Consider the following 16,251-nt stretch of genomic DNA (forward strand, 5'->3'; position numbering starts at 1 on the left):
CATGGAACAAACTGACTTACTAAAGCGCTAATTCTGGCTTACAAACAGGAAAAGGGAAACACAAGACCACTCCATCACAGGTGTGCCTTGCTGAAGCCTGTCTGGTCCAACTTTTTTTACAAATTAAGGATTTCCCCACAGAACAGAAGGGACTGGTAAAAATACCAAAAGTAATACACAATAATGTTTACAGGATTGGGACTCTTATTTGGATTTGAACTTCTAATAATGAAGTTATTTCTGTAAACATCCCACAATAAGGGCTAAGCATAAAAAAAAAAAAAGTGTGTCTCTTCACTTTTTCTCTGCTATTGAGACATATGATGTCTAGGAGTTTTCTTTGGATTTTAAAAAAGAGAAACATCTAATTATATTGTAGCCTAAACAGTAAGCGATAGAAAAATTAGGGACTACTTGCTGGTCTCAGAGACCAGAGTCTTCTTTCTACTGCACGTTTCTGCCTTTACCCTGCAAAACTAAGAAATATTATACCAGCCCCAAGAACTAGCCTTGTGTGGTTTTCATCTTCCGTTACTAACAGGTTAGATTAAAAATAATCCAAACACTAAATTCAAACCTATTAAAAGAAAAAGGAAAAAACCCCAAACTCCAAAAAACTGTTTTCAGAGGCTGCAAAACACAAAGTTCTGGTGTTCTTAACTAAAAGCAATTTTGCTGGCTTTTCCATCCATAAGCTGATGCTTATTTTCCTTCTGTGCAATTCCTTTCAAAGCCATGCATCTAAAATAGATTCTACCTCATTGTCCCAGTTTCCTCTTGTTGTTGTCTTTAGTCTATGCAATTTTTTCCATGCATTCAGGACTAATTTTCATTAATCCGTAAAAGTTAAACAGCACAGACTAAGCTTTGTTGAGGGAAAAAAAAGATGGGCCAAAGAAGCAAAACTTAAAAAAGGAGCAGCTTAAAAGAGATACTACTATTTAAGTCAGATACCTCAGTAAAATACTCTTCCCCACCAAAACAAAAACTCTACCAGGCCTAAAGATTCATCTGCTGGTACTGGTTCTCATGTACAGACAAGGACAGCTTGCAGTGACAATCCAGGTGCTGATCCTGAGCTACTTAAGCCATTAAATTGAGGTTCAAACCCTAAACCGAGTAACTAGAAAAAAAAACATACGTCATTACACGTATTTGGAAGAAATAGAAAGTACAGATAGGATTAAATAACAGTATGAAATCAGTACAGCAGAAATCCAGGACAAAAGCTGGGGAGAGAAAAACCTTCAGAGCCAGTTCCAAATTCTGCACTGCATAGGTATTCAAAGTGGGAAACAGCTGTGTCGGCATGACTGCACACACAGCTCTGTCTCGGGTTATGCTGCAGAGCACCGAACCCTGCCAAGAACGTGCTCCTTCGGGCTATGAAGCATTATACCACGGAAAATGGTGGAAATTGCTAGGACTGCAAGCTTTTGAAGCTGCAATAATTAACTACTGTGAACATGCTAAATTTGTCCACTTCTAAAATTAAGGAAATGTCCAGCCAGCTCACACTGCCCCACTCTCCAGGTTGCTCAGCCTGAGAGCATTTCACTACAGCCATGTACTACTCACACCACAAATTAGGGATGCTATTACACACCTGAAAGAAATACCTCTTGACAGCAAGTAGACAAAAAAACAGCAGTTGGTTTCAGAAAGGACATGGCAGACAATATGGCCATCCTTTAAGTGGCCGGCTCCTTCAGATATGAGCAATATCACTGTGAAAATCACAGGCCATAATAAAATGTTGACCAGAAGCTCACAGCAGCTCGTTTTTAAACCAGTCAGCATAGACCTCAATCAAAGTCACTGCTGCCAGCAACAGCAGCCATATCCATAGCTACCCAAGGAGGAATAAAGGATTTGGAAAAGAAAAATAAAGGTTATTGGCGGAATATAGAGGAACTCAAGATTTAGTATGTAAATTTCTCATTGGAAAATTGTTGGTTTCTTCACACAAAAGTTAACATCTGTGAGACAGATCAATCAAGTGATGTGTGTAGTGTGGATGAAGAAAGAACTGTTACCAGAGTAAAACATAATGAGGGGAAGTTTATCATTTTATGTTAGAAATCTATTTTCAACTTGCGTAAGAACAAACAAGGAGCCTGAGAAGAGGCCCAGAAGGCAGAAAATCTCCTGTTCTGACCTGGCTCTGAGACTCGGAGAAGAGAAAAAAATCATTTCAGTTCCTGCCTCACCTGTAAAATGGCACACAAAACCTCCCTCACAGCACTGTTACGATGATTTATTTGTCTGAAATGTTTGATCTGCATTTGTTAGAAAATCAAATAGGAAAAGACAAGGATTGTGGTATAAAATAAAATCTTAAGCTTAACAACCCGACTACTGAGTAGGCTAAAAAATGCAATTATCAATACCCACAATCTGCAGCATCAGAGTGGCACAGTACAACCTGTTAATATGAGACACCAACAGTATTTCTTTAACACTGGCTTCTGTCAAAATTCATTAATTTTTTTATGGCACAAAAGAGGCTGAAAAGACACCACTATTTTATAAACCTCCTATTTTACCTGCCTTCATTTTCCTGAAGTAGTTGCCTACTGGACTAAATACAGCTCATGCTAATTCTTTCAACATTTAGGAAAAAAAATATTAGCAAAAATCTTTGTATTTGACCATACCAAACATTATGCTTTATGCCTGTTTGCTCTAGCTTAACCAAAGTTTATAGTAGTTAAAAATAGCCATTTTTCCATTAACTTACAACTTCATGATAACAAGTACTTTTGACAGTTTTTAAGCAGTTTAAGATAACATGCACAAGTAGGTCACAGTTATACTTGGCTTTAGAAAAATGTCTTTCATCCAGAGAATTTACAGCTCTTTGCAAACAAGCCCTTAGGTAAGCAACAATCTATAGGGCTTGCTTCAACACCCAACTTCAGTCATGTATGAGTCCTAACAGCAACTACTTAACAACAGCACGAAGTAGAATATGAAGCCTTTTGCCAACTGCAAAACTGAAAAGCCCATCAATGGCAGCTCTCCACCGATCCCAACAGGCTGCAGAGCAGGTTGCGAGAGTGCCTCCAACTTGACAGGGAAGTGAAAAGGGATTTTCAAAGTTCATTTCATCTCCCTGTTCAATCACCAGATTTCCAAAATGATTATTTGTTCAAGCTTCTGGGAACGCTTGTCTGTGCTGCTTCATCTGGCATTTGGTCAAAACATCTGCTAGAGCGCTGTACTGTGAGGAAAGCAGCAGAAGAATATTAAAGACCTTACATTTTCATAACCGTGAGAGGTGAGGGACAGGTGTGAAGGACTCCAACAACCTAGTCTGTGAAAGGTGGAAGAAAATAAAGGAAAATTTCAGCAAATTCATCCTAAAGCACAAGTGAGCCACTAGTCTTCACAGCAACCCCTCTGAAAAAGTTAGCTACCATTATTTCCATTGTAAAAGTAGGGAAACATAAAACTCTTCATCCAGAGTTCTATTTAAGGCAAAATTACAAGAAGTTCTGTTATTAGTTATGCTTTATGTTATGACTTAATCCGTCATAATGTCAGTGATTGTATGGATAGTTTTGGTTAAATAACAACAGGGAACTAGAGTAGAAGGGTTAAAAGGAATTGTCCAAAAGTACAGAGGTACTGCTGGATTTCAGGAGTTTCTTCTGTCATCTGTTGCAGTCAGCTCACTAGACCATGCTGCCTCCTGGAGCAAAAGAGATGAATAGAGAACTGCACAGATTGAATATGCTAATTTTGTGATGTCCTTTACTAACCCTTGCATATCTTCTGCAATTTAGCAATAAAAATGGCACAGGTGAATGTTTAACTCTTTTGCTATTCTTGTTACGTTTGGTGTATATAATCAACAAGGAGACAGCTCCAAGTGTCTGATGCCTTCAGAATAACAATGATCACCTTCTGGACAGCTAACAAAACATAAAATATTAACAACCAATATTCGCTGAGCATGCAGATCCTAATGATACAGTGGTTTTAATGAGACTGCATATGTATGAGGCAATGTACCTTCATGAAGCAAAGGGTCCCTATCTGATATTTAAACAAAGCCCTAATTCATTAAAGACTCACTTCTTGACCTACATTCTCATGAGTAACCTCATTAAGACCCATCATACCATGTAAGTGCGTAGAAATAAGTTCATATGTAAGATTTTAACAGCAGTAGCGTTTAAAATGCTTAATAATAACAATGGTCTATACTGCTTTACACACAAACAGCCTTTGGTTGCTACTGAATAACTACTCGCACAGACACACTTGTTTTCCAACTAATTTCATTTGTTCAGATTGAAAAGCAGATATTGATAGAAATTAACAACTTAATCTTTATTTTACGAATCTTATTCATTACTTCTTTAAAGTCCTATGGACACCACCACACACCCCCAATTAATTACTCTGAAAAAAAATAGACGGCATGGGAGAGGCTGAGAAAGAATTCACCCTTCTTCTCCAGGCAGCTCTCCAGCAGAATCAAGCAGGCATCAAACATCATGTGTTGTGCAGATGAATAGGAAAGAGGGATGGTGGGGGGAGGAAAAAGGAATATGGCCATTGGAAATGTTCTATGGCTCCCTGTTCTGTACGGTCCACTTTTGGGGAGTCATCAGCAGAGCTGAAATTGCAAAGTTTTTCTGTCACTTCCTCAAATCCAGACACCCCTTTGAAGACAGCAAATCTAATCCATGTTCCAAAGCTTTGCTGGGTTTTCCTCACAGGTACTAATGCAGCCTTAGCACAGTACTGATGCTAATATAGTTAAGTGTTCTTCCAGAAATGGATTCTTTGGAGACCAATACAGTCCATTTCTTCCTAAAGCAAGAATTCTACTGCGCCACGAAGAAATACACTGCTCTAACACCATTTATTATTTATATCTAAAATGGGTGCGGTGCTTTAGAAATACGGTCCTAACCACAAAATGCTGACAACCTTTCAGTGGTCACATGATGCCTTCCATGTACATGGAGTTCACTCGGATGTCAACAGGAATCCAAGCAAATGAAAGAGCTGATCCATGCTGAGCAGTATTTAAGACATGAAGATACAAAGAAATAAAGGGATGAACAAATAAGATGTATCCCTACATTCTGGCATTTGTTAATTTGTAATACATAATTTTGACAAAGTATTTTTTCAATTTGCAGATAACTGGGGAGTGTTTTTACTTGTCATTATCCTGCAGATAATTTTCTCTCTTCAGGAGATGCTTACAAATATTTCTGCTTTGTTATGACAATGGACAGAAAATGCTTAACTTTGTGCCTCCAGACCTTGAACTGGTACTAACTGTAATAAAAAAAAAAAAAAACAAACAAACAAAAAAAAAAAACACCCCTGAAGCACCAGCCTTTGGGCCACACCTGCATCAGTTTCTCATACTGGAAGCAGGAGACTGGAACAAGCCAGGATCTGCAGTCAGTGAGCCTGGTCGGCTCGTCCCCAGCCCAGAATCACCAAACCCACGGTCAGAGTCTGTGCAGAAATGCACGCGAAGGACAAAGGCTATCCGAGTTCAGGCTATGACCGAAACAAATGTGCAGCTCAAGTAAAACTTCTAAATGTTAATTTCAAGCCAGATGCAAATGCCCACCAGAGGTACGGCCTGGCGGTACCACCCCCCCTCACCCGGAGCACCTGCTTTTCGAGCGCCAGGCCACGCCAGCCTGCCTCGCCAGCGCCCAGTGGACACACCGGTGCGGACCAGCTAACACTGCCCGCGCACGGACAACCCCCGAGTCCGGACCCCAGAGCCCCCCGGCCACCATATTCCTTTCTCTGCGCGCACACACGCCCGTACCGTGTCAAACGCGCCGAACCGCGGCGCCCCCCGCGCTGCCACAGCCGCCCCCGGCGAGGCGACGCGGGGTGACCGCGCCTCGCCCGGCAGGTGCGGCGGGGCGCCCGGCCCCGGAGATGGCTGCGCCGAGCGCTGCTGCAGCCCGCTCCGGAGCCCCTTCCACCGCCCGGCTGCGAAACGGGACCGGGCGGTGGGCATCCCCTCGCCTCCCCCTGCTCCCACACCGCCCGCGCACCCTCCGCCCCAGCGCAGCCGGCGGGGCGCCGCAGCGCGGCCAGGCGCGCAAGGTCAAGCGCGGCTCCTCCGCCCGCGCCCCGGTCGCTGAGGGGCCGCGGCGCAGCCCCGGACCCACCTCTGGCAGACATGGCTCGGGCGGGCGAGGGGCCGCGGAGCTGCGGCGGCGCACGGCCCGCGGCGGCCGATGCGGGGGGCGGCGGCGCTGGGCCGGGCCGGGCCGGGCGGGTCCGCGCCGCCGCCGCGCTCCCTCGCTGCCTGCCCGCCGCGGTGCGGGGCGGCGCCGGGGGCCGCCCTGCGGTGCGTGTGCGCGAGTGTGCGCCTGTGCGGGGGCGGGGGGGGCGGCGGAGGGGCCGCGGCTGCCGGCGGCCGTGGCTGCGGCCGGTACCGGCGGGGCGCGGCGCCGCCGGCGGGGATGTGCCACACGCTGGGCGTGCGGGGCGACACCGGCCCCGCGGCCTCGGCGCGGCTGCCAACGCAGCGCTGGGAGAAGCGCCGGGGTGACGGGTCCGCTGCTAGAACCGCCGGCAGCGCCGTTCGGCCGCGGTTCGGCTCGTTCACGGCTGAAGTCTGTGGCGCAACTTGAAATTCACCCACCGAACAGCGACTGTGCACCTGCACATCTGCGTGTAAGTAGTAAATAGACAGGAAAATGACAGCAATGTTGTCTGCCAAACAGCCCTGGTGCTGACATACAGGCAAGAGTACTTGGCTTTCTCCTGGCACCTTAATGAAAGCAGCAAGCAGCCCACTGCAAAGCCCCGAAGAACGAGCTGAGGGTCCTCAAGAGAGAGTTGGGAGTCCTGAAGAAGAAGCTGAAGGTCCAGTGGCCACCCCTTCGCGGGGCACCCGAGCCTCCAGCCTAAGCAAGCCAAACACTCCCAAGCCACATGAAAAAGCAAACCCCTATGCCACCGGTTTATTAGATACTGGCAAGAGTCAAGCCAAACAATGATCTAGTTTGTCAAGAATAACAGGTTGGAAGACCACAGCAGAATAATGAAATGAAAACATCAGAGCAGGCTCATCAATTTCAGAATGGGCAACTATGAACTAAGAAACAGAAAGCCCAATCTGTGATGTTCAGTGGGGAGCCAGCACGCTAACTAAACGACAGGAAAGGCTGAATCACACTCCTCCGCCTTGCTCTGCCATACACTATATATCTTCATACTAGCAAGAAGCCTACACAATTTTCCCATCAAAACAACCAATTACCAAAATCTTTGTAAACGAGAGGTGGCAGAGACTGTATCACACCGTGTCCACAGAGCAGAGATGGGTGCTAGTAACTGATGTATCACGTGTTCCCAGTGCTGTTTCAAAGTGCAGCCTAGCCAGCATTCTGCGCTACCAGACCAACCGGCAGCATGGTTATGCGGCTCACCTTCCCCACCATGCCAACTGAGCAGGCAGGGCGTGCACGTAAGAAGAAAGCATGCAGCAGCAGAATGGACAGCACGCACATGCCTTCTCATTGGGTGATACATACACAAAATATGAATTGGCACATCTGTTTGTCTGAATTTGTGTTTGTGCTCACATGCAGCAATGACTTTTGAGTCATATCCAGCAATATTTGCCATGTGGCAAACCCCAGTGTCCCCCACACTTCAGCTCAATCATATTCCTTATGTCATTCTGTTTTCTTGCCCACTGCAAATGTTTTTATATCCTGCAGCAGGAATGAAACAAATCACAAGGTGGTTTTCTCCTTCCAGACTCCTGTGGCATTACCCTTAGCTGGTGATCTGACATCCACTTGTAAAACAGTTCCTTTCCCAGTCTTTTCTGAAATGAGTAGAAGTTTCCACTTGCAAACAACTCAAATTTTCCTTCTTGTCCAAAAGAGCCTCAGTCAATGTAGCATGGCAGCATTTTGTATTTTTAATTGAGTCATTTCCTATGCACTTCCTTCAGTGAGTTTCTGACTACCACTATCAAGGGTTCTCCTGTGTGAAACTTTAATAGATGGCTTTAAAAAGAAGGTTCAGGAACATGCAGAAATTAGCTTTTTAATGAAGAACTTCCTTTCTTTATACTGCTAGGAAGTAGGAAGGGAAAGGTATTTGTAACTTGGGTTTCTATAGAACACAGTTTCTAAGGCAGAGAAATTCAACAGACATGTTGGTAAGAGTATCCTAAAATGGATCAGATACAGCACTGATTTATTAAAAAGAGCTTTTTATCTGGGTTTCCAGAGGAATTGAGGCTGATTGAGTTTTATTTTCCTGTCTGTCCATCCAAATTTTCAGATCTGGATATGGAGAATTTCACTTCAAGTGGATTAAAAGGTATAACTCAGAAAGAGTTCTACATCCCTACAAGTTTTGTAGCAATTAGGATTTAAGAAGAGAAATTAAAATGAAGAGGAAAAGCTGCAGTGGGAACTCAACAGTTACCAGCTCTGGAGGGCACATCTTCATCAGCCACTAGTATCAGTCAGGCAGTCTGCATGTGTGCAGTTGAATCTGCTCCTGTAGTTGCTGCCTCAGATCCATCTGTCTCAGATCCTGCCAATATCTAGGGAATGTAGAAGGAAGCTGAAGAGAGTGGGAAGGGGAGGTACAGAGAAGTGAGACACCATTATTACTATCTTACAGATTAAGATCTCAGGTGCTTATCTAAGTGATGTTGAGTCAGAGAAGATGGACAAGACAGTCCAAGAGTTCATTGCTGCTTCTGCAAGGCGTGCTCACCTACTCTCCTACATGCTCCCTATTCTCTCATTCGACCTGCTCCTGCTTCCCTCTTTGCAACACCATCACCACTGGTTTGATCCTCAAGGAACTGCTTTAGCTCATTAATTAGCAAAGAAGTGCCCACTTTCTTGCACTGGGTTAGTTTTCTGCCAGGTAAGCATACAGGAGGATAGAGAAAGAAACCAAAGACTCAGATAAACACTGGAGCTGACAGAAGGCGAGTGCAGAACTGCACAGCCAGGAAGGGGTGAGGAAGAACCATTAGAGGGAAGAGAGATGATCCTTTTGAGCAGCAGCAAGCTGTTAGGCTGTTTGATTGACTGAGCCATTTCCTGACTACTTTAGAAGTCCATTAAGGAGCACTGATTGACATTGTTTTATTTCAGGCATCTACCTGAGGCTTCTGAATCAGTCAGCTGGGAAGCAGGATTCTACCTCCTACATTCTCCTATGTACTAGTAGCCTAGTACAGACAGCCTAGGCTTCTAACTCAAGTTAGTGTCAAAAGATCCACTAAGGTCAACATTTTTTAAAGGCATTTGGGCTTTAAGAGATGCAAACAGGCACCTCGGGATTTTTTTTAGAGATGCCCAAACAGATTAATATATTTTACCAAACAATAGGTGTTTTCAAATCCCCTATTGGTATTTTCAGATACCTAAGTGCCTTTGAGGAGCTATGTATGTTGTCCAGGGTCACAAAGAAAATCTATGCCAGAACAAAGACCAGAACCTGGATCTTCAAAGAAAAGTATCCTAGATATTGGACTGTATTCTCCGTGCAGCACATCTCACTGTCACGTAGCCACTGTGTGAATATATAGAAGATAATTCAGTTTTCCTTCCATTAAGCAAACTGGGTTCAAACAAACAGAAAATTCTTAAAAGAATCATAATGTTCAGCTGACCTGTAAGTTTGAAAAGTTAAAACATTAATCATTACTGAACTTTTACAGCCAATACACTGCCCCCACTCATGATCTGCAGAGCAACATGGGTGAGAATTTCTCCCTTTGCTTTTCAGCTTTTGAACCAAGACTCGGACACCTAACATCAGACACCATACCATCTTTGTAATATGCTATATATGTGTAACACATCACTGCAAGTTTTGTGCTTTGACTTTCCAACAATTTGCTGGTACCAGTCTACAGACCCTGCCGTTCTCTCTACCCTCTCCTCAACTTCCCAAAAAGAATAAATACACCATTTGTATTCTTAGCATGGATTCTTGGGAAAGTGAGGTTCATAATATCATTGTTTGTCCCTCATCATTTTTGAACCAGTTTGCCACATACAAAAAGAGGATAATAGTTTTCAAAATAAGTAAAATCCCGTGAGTTGTATGGAAATAATTTTTTTTCATGAAAATCAGGGGAGAATGACTTAGCATGGATGAAAAAGCAGGTAGAAGTCAGAATTATGTCTTTGACTGATGCAGATAACTCATCAGTCAGAATATACCCATCTTGGCGCAATGCAGCATGTTTCCTTTTGAAATCAGACAATGAAAAAAGTTAAGCGGTTTTTTTTGAACAAAAGACAAATTCTTACAGAAGTAGGCTTCAGTGAACCACTTCTGTATGCAAGGAAAATGGCAAGGATGGCCAGAACTGTCCTGAATTATTCACTGAATTGTTATTGGGATGGTGAAGAATGATGGAAACTAGGATTTTTCTACAAGTTTTTACCACATATTCTACCATAACTCTACATAACTGGCTCCTTTCTTAGGGAAATCAGACCTATAGCAGTCATACTAGAAAGGAACAAAAATCTACAGCATTACATGATTTAATCAGAATTTTAATAAGGTCACAATAAATAGTTGTCTGTGACATGAATTACATGAAAGCAAGACAGCTCTCTTAGTTTCAATATAAGACTCTTACTAGAACCTGCAATTAGTCAGTAAGGGACAGCATATTGACATCAATACATGGCCTTTCACTGATTTCAGCGAGCTTCAAGGGCAGCTGCCGCTAATCTCTTTTGAGAAAAAAATCCCATTTATGTCTTTCAAAGGAGAATTGAGCTCCAAATTACTCACAGCAAATATTAATAAAAAAGCTTTACTGAAGTTTTTTTCCCCCAAAAATATCCCACATATACAAAGAGACTTAACCATCAAACAAAAAAAAAAAAGAAAAAAGAAAAAAAATCAAATAAGAAAGTTCCCCGAGTGAGACAAATCCCAAAGCCATCTTTCTTATTTTTCCATTGTATAGAACCAGTGTTCTTAATACTCTGCATGTTATTCAACCCTTCATATTGTCTGTGGTATATATACTTATGTGGCAAAAAATATAATATTGAACCTATGTTATCCTAAGTCAGTACTGACTACTGGACTCAAGAACTCAAAACTTTTTACATGGATTATGTAAAATCTTGTTATCACATAAATGTTATAGACTTTATACAACCAAGAAATATCGGTAATCCTGGCAGCTAAGGAAAAGCCCCCAAATAAGCCTGTTAATATCTTGTCTATATTGCTTTTGCATCAAAACAGCTAATGTACCTGTGGGAACTTAGGACACAAGGGCCAAAATGACAAATTCATTTCTAAGAGTCAGGTTTGGAAAGATCAGCTGAACATTGGCCAGCATTTACTGCTGCAGAACTTCAGCATCACCCACCCCTATGTGTGCATCCTTATCAGGAAGAACCCAACAAAAAGTCAGAAGTTTAATCAGGTTTTGCACCAGGTTCTCACAGGCTCACATATGAAGTATGTACCATGACTAAGCTCTGAATACGTAAGTATATGGGACCTGATGAGATGTACCTCAGAATCCTGAGGGAACTGGCTGAGGTAGTTGCCAAGCCACTCTCCACAATACTTGAAAACTCATGGCAGTCAAGTGAAGTCCCTGGTGACTGGAAAAAGGGAAACATTTCACTCATTTGTAAAAAGGGTAGAAAGGAGGACCCTGGGAACTACCAAGCTGTCGGCCTCCTCTCTGTGCCTGGGAAGATCATGGAACAGATCCTCCTAGAAGCTGTGCTTAGGCACGCGGACAGGGATATGGTTCAAGACAGCCAGTATGGCCTCACTGAGGACAAGTCCTGCCTGACCAACCTAGTGGCTTTCTATGATGAGTGGCATCAGTGGCCAAGGGAAGAGCTATGGATATCAACTATCTGGTCTTCTGTAAGGCCTTTGACACAGGCCCCCACAACATCCTTCTCTCTAAATTGGAGAGAGATGGATTTGATGGATGGAATGTTTGGTGGATGAGGAACTGGTTGGATGGTCACATGCAGAGGGTAGTGGTCAACGGCTCAGTGTCCAGGTGGAGATCAGTGACAAGTGGTGTCCCTCAGGGGCCTGTATTCGGAGCAGTACTGTTCAATATCTTCATCAAAAACATAGACACTGGGATCAAGTGCACCCTCAGGAAGATTGCAGATGACACCAAGATGAGTAGTGTTGTTGATATGCTGGAGGAAAGGGATGCCATCCAGAGGGACCTGGGCAAACTTGAGAAGTGAGCCTGCGTGAACTTCATGAGGTTCAGCAAGGCCAAGTGAGGGGTCCTTCACGTGGCTTGGGGCAACCTCCAATATCAATACAGGCTGGGGCATGAAGGGATTGAGAGCAGCCCTGCCAAGAAGGACTTGGGGATACTGGTGGATGAAAAGCTGGACAGGAGTTGACAATGTGCACTCGAAGCCCAGAAGGCCAACCATATTATGGGCTGCATTGAGAGAAGCATGGCCAGCAGGTAGAGGGAAGATGATTCTGCCCCTCTACTCTGCTCTAGTGAGACCCCACCTGCAGTAGTGTTCAGCTCGGGTCCTCAGCACAGAAAAGACCTGGACCTGTTGGAGTGGGTCCAGAGGAGGGACACAGAAATGATCATAGGGGTGGAACAACTCTCCTATGAGGAAAGGCTGAGAGCGTTGGGGTTCAGCCTGTTCAGCCTGGAGAAGAGAAGGCTCTAGGGAGATGTTGTTGCAGCCTTTCAGTACTTAAAGGGGGCCTGTAAGAAAGATGGGGACAAACTTTTCAGCAGGGCCTGTTGTGATAGAATGAGGTGCAATGGTTTTAAACTAAAAGACAGCAGATTTAGACTAGATGTAAGGAGGAAATTTTTTACAATGAGGGTGGCAAGACACTGGCACAGGTTGCCTAGAGAGGTGGTAGATGCCCCATCTCGGGACACATTCAAGGTCAGGCTGGACGAGGCTCTGAGCAACTGGATCTGGTTGAACATGTCCCTGCGCATTGCAGCAGGGGTTGGACTAGATAACCTTTAAAGCTTCCTTCCAACCCAAACTATTCTATGATTCTATGAATCTTGATGCCTTAATAATTTTTTCTTCTAATTTTTTATTCAGTGCATGCCTTCAGGAGATACAGAGGTAGTTCCATAAACTGCCTTTGTTGTTGATTATAAATTAGAGGGTTTAGATATGCATCAAGTAAGGGTGTTATCTCACTGTGTGCTCTACTTTACCCTAAAGAATTTGTTGTGGCTAAACTGAATTAAATTACACAATCAGAGTTCATTAAATGTCCAAGCATTTTTACATAAAGTGACTTTTACATCATGCTATCAATGTAAAACATGACACATATTTCCTTGGTCAAAGTTCACATTAGCAAAGATGTTTATGAATAACATGGCAAGAATAGCAAAGAATATTCTGAATAAACCAGAGTCAAAATCTCCCAGTGCTCGTATACACAGAGAAAGTTTAGCAATCAGAAGCAAAAATTCACCTTCATTTGTAATTGCAATGAGCCAGGCTCTGAGAAATGCATACATTCTGCTGTGAACAGCCATGCTTATGTGGGGTAGAAGGTCTGGGGCCACTGGTACATCGGTGAGTACTTTCACATCTGATCATAAAAGATGCTTAGGTTTCTTCCCGTACTCCTGGAATTCATGCGTTGCTGAGGCTGTCTTAACTCCTCAAATGCTATTTTCTTTTTACCTATTTTCCATTTTGAACACTGTATTGCAGGGCCCTCTGGCTGAGAAGTATAGAAGTGGACAGGCCTCCCTTCGGAGAATATCAAGATCATTCCTTAATTGGCTGGTGGATGTAATTTGATTTGAGAGACACAAACTATTGGCCCTTTTTCAGGAACTAAATGCCTTGTTCCTTGTCATACTCAGTCAAGTTAGCAACCCCTAGTCCCAAACCTGGCACTGATCAGTTTAACAGCTAAGGCACATGCCTGCGTGTAGACACATCGTCTTAGACAAAATCTCCTTGAAACTGTGATGGCTGTTTCACAAAGATTCAGGAAAAACTTGGGAAAGAACATGGGCCAACCAGCCAAAGGCACAGTCTTACAATCATGGTAAAAAAACACAAATCTCAAAAGATTCCTGAAGAGAACCGGACAAAAAGAAAAAGATTTTTTTTCTCCTGTTAGTCTTGCCCAGTACATTCAGGTACACATATTCTGGATATTTTCTTTCTCTTGCCTATTGAAATCTACCAATAAACTTATCTGTTGTACATGTGAGATATTTAAAGCTCAAGGTCTAGTTCTCTCATGCAATTTTTTTCTTGCAATATGTTCAAACAAACAAACAAAAAACAAAGCCAGAAGGTTTAATTTAGTCACTTTTTTTTTTTTGGTCCACTTTTGAATCTGTTTGAGATTAGGGCTGATGCTAATTGTCCACAACATTCAGTTGTTTATTCCACAGCAAGTTACACTGACAGAGATGCCAACAGACTACTGAGTTCTCCAGTTAAGTGCATCGCTGGAGTACAACATGAGGCCAGGCTGCCCTCTGCGGGCTGTGATCTAGCACTGGGCCGAATTGTTCATGGAAATTCATTAATGCTAGTACAAGATCTCTACGTCTGAACACAGAATTTTGACGTATGCGGTACATACATTGCAAATACAGCAACTAGCTTTCTGCTGCCTGGAGAAGGAGGAAATGCAAGACTGCACATCTGATGCTCCAGTCAAGCACCCCAGGTACACATAACAGCTCAAAACACCTGGGAATTCCGGGGGACCCAGAGACAGGGCTTAAGAGCTTCTGAATAAAAAAACAGAGAAACTGAATGGATGGAAATACTTCACTCAGCACATGAGCTGCCACGCAGGAATCGAGGATAGTGCATTACAGCACGGTTTCAAGATCTAATCAGGACAGGTTCCATTATATTAAGCATATTATAAACACAGATCTGCTTGCTTCAGCATTTCACAACATGAGGACTGAATGTCAAACTAGTTCAAAGCAGCCCGAGTCAAGAGAACAGGGATGAGCAATAGAAACATTTCTGGATGACCCTGGGCCTTCATTTTCTTGGCTTGTTGTCAGTTGTGCCTCCAGCTCGGCTCCTTAAAGGCTTCATCCAAGTGCAGACACTTGTTCCTACAGGGCTAATGACTCAGAAAGAATTAGAAAGGATCAAGTTGTACATACTTTTTCTGGAAACACAGTTTGGCTCAGAGTATAGCTTCTGAGCATGAAATTCTAACTGGAAGTGTTTGGATGGTTGCCTCTACCCTCACCTACAGGTAAAATAATTCAATGGTGATGTACATGGTCACTCTTACCTCTTTGGGAACCACACAAGAATTCAATTAGTTGTTGAGAAGAACCACTCTTTGAACACCAGACCTTTCATAAATTCATTGGGTTTAGTTGTTGCAGAGATGCAAATATCATGTGGGATGTGATAGCCACAGGGGTAAGTCAATATCTTTGTAAACTCAAATCAGACCCGTAGCTTCTAACATCATTCGAGAACCAAATGGGACAAGTGAACTGCTGAGATGATAGGCTGTCACGCGCAGCAATCAAAGCTTTCATAAGCCAATAAACACACAGCAGTTAAGCCCAGAAGTAACATTACTAGTCGGTATAGTAATTTGTTCTACATAGGATACAGAGGGTTATTCTTTTCCCCCAAAAATAGCTCTGAGGGGTTCTCTCATTATCCTGCTGCTTTGTGTCCTGCAAATGAACCCAGGTCACCCGTGCCCTCCTGGTGAGAGTAGGTTCCTGCCAAGAAGCCTCACACGGAGTTGGCTGCCATTTGTGGCCACCCTCCTGCTGCAAAAAGACACTGAATTATGTGAAGCTGAACTTTTGTCATGTAACCGTATGGATAGTGAATGCTGGACAGCGTTGTGACACTGCTGTTTGGGCCTTTCTAGATAATTGTGCTGTCAATAATTTAAAAGTAATCACGAAGCCACTACCAAGTGCCTCGTGTCATAAATGTTTTAGACACATGCTTCAAAATTAAGACATGTTACAATGCCAAAATTTAATATCAGAGTCCATGAAAGATTTCAGTTATGCCTCAGGACCAAGATATCTGAATTGAAACTCTGAAAAATACCTACTTCTAATTGTGGACTAATGTGAAAGAGAGATCTGAAAGTTTCTATACTTGCATAGCAGTAGTGTCCCTGAACTAATTTGCGTAACTCATATTGACTACCAAGATCTGCTTTTCCTTATGATTAGACAGATTATCTGATGACATTTTAGGGATGAAAAAATTA

General features: G+C 43.2%; 1 protein-coding gene across 1 annotated transcript in view; it reads right to left on the reverse strand.

Moving 5' to 3' along the window:
* Window positions 1-8,589, reverse strand: part of ABLIM1 (actin binding LIM protein 1) — a 208,641-nt gene extending 200,052 nt beyond the window's left edge. The window contains exon 1 of the mRNA XM_080403375.1: window positions 6,165-8,589. Within this exon, the coding sequence (XP_080259501.1) occupies window positions 6,165-6,177 (13 nt within the window). The 5' untranslated portion in view covers window positions 6,178-8,589. The remainder of the gene's footprint in view (window positions 1-6,164) is intronic.
* Between the last annotated feature and the right edge of the window lie 7,662 nt (window positions 8,590-16,251).

The sequence above is a fragment of the Falco punctatus genome, assembly GCF_963210335.1.
Source record: "Falco punctatus genome assembly, chromosome: 9".
Taxonomy (NCBI): domain Eukaryota; kingdom Metazoa; phylum Chordata; class Aves; order Falconiformes; family Falconidae; genus Falco; species Falco punctatus.